Here is a 1,203-nt window from a genome sequence, read left to right on the forward strand (position 1 = left end):
GGGATTTAGTCTGACAAAAGTGGGATCTCTCATGTATGTCGTCAAAGCGTTAGCCAAATACTCGGGGTAAGTAGCTGAGACAGCTAACATCTGCTTACTCGCAGGCAAAGAAGAATAAATCCAACTGGAAAACAGGGAAAAACGAACATCACTGAAATCACTGAAGCAATCACCCTCACAAAAGAAAAGTGAAGACACATTATCTGGAACTCCACTTTAGTTATCAAGTTATTTCTTTTGCTTACTTTACTTGTTCCTGGAAGCTGCCTTCTTCTAAAAGCTGATCTGCTTCATCAAGAATAAAAAGCCGTACTCCAGCTGGGTTCAAGTAGTCAAGTTCTATGAGCTGTTTAATTCTGCCTAAATTCCGGAAAAAACACAGGTGGAAAATATTTATGATGCATCAAATTTATATACAGCCAAAGCTTGTTAATCTACTCAGGTTACACTGCTAGATTTCCCGACCAAAATCTCATTATGCATTTACACACAAATTTGGAATCTTGAGTTTTGACCCTCCTCAATCTGATATTTTTCCCTCCCATTTTATCACCAATGTGTGAAAAGGCAACACTATCCTATTAAGTGAGATGAATGCTAAGGCGCTGAATCCTAGCTTCAGATTCTGAATTATAAGTAACCAAATGACCAATAAAGAAGTTAAATAATAATCTGAAGCCTTGACTTCTTACATTGGGCTTCCTGGAAGTCATCTCAATCCTCCTTACCTCAGAAGCCCATGTAACCTATCACTATGTACTTAAACATCCATAGAAAAAAATGTCTTAAATTCCACTGATAATACAGTCACATGTCTATACTGCACCCAGTGCTCTTTGACTCTCAAAAGACTGACAACAGTTATCAAGGAATTTTATATTCTTTTATACTAAAAACGTTTAGTTCCGTAACAGCTCCAGTCATCCACAGGCACTGATATCTCACCCGGTGATCCAACAGCAATGTGACACTTTTAAAGTCTGGTTTTATCCTGTGATAATGGAGTTCCTCCAATGAAGACATGGCATTCTAAGCCTTCCATTTTTATTCCAATGGCTGTGATAACAGAATGTATCTGTACAGCAATTTCTCTGGTAGGAGCCAAAATCAAAATCTGGGTACTTAAGTTTTCAAGTAAGAGAGAGTCCAATGCAATCGTGGAGAATATACAGGTCTTCCCAGTGCCAGACTTCGCTTGAACAA

The 1,203-nt window shown here is 38.3% G+C and overlaps 1 protein-coding gene across 1 annotated transcript in view; it reads right to left on the bottom strand.

Annotated features, from left to right (window-relative positions):
- Positions 1 to 339: 339 nt before the first annotated feature.
- The window catches only part of DDX20 (DEAD (Asp-Glu-Ala-Asp) box polypeptide 20), a 6,295-nt gene continuing 5,431 nt past the window's right edge, over positions 340 to 1,203 (bottom strand). The window contains exon 3 of the mRNA XM_006895729.1: positions 340 to 360. Coding sequence (XP_006895791.1) covers positions 340 to 360 — 21 coding nt within the window. The remainder of the gene's footprint in view (positions 361 to 1,203) is intronic.

Source organism: Elephantulus edwardii, unplaced genomic scaffold, assembly GCF_000299155.1.
Source record: "Elephantulus edwardii isolate Elephantulus edwardi_28Jun2011 unplaced genomic scaffold, EleEdw1.0 scaffold00174, whole genome shotgun sequence".
Classification (NCBI taxonomy): Eukaryota; Metazoa; Chordata; class Mammalia; order Macroscelidea; family Macroscelididae; genus Elephantulus; species Elephantulus edwardii.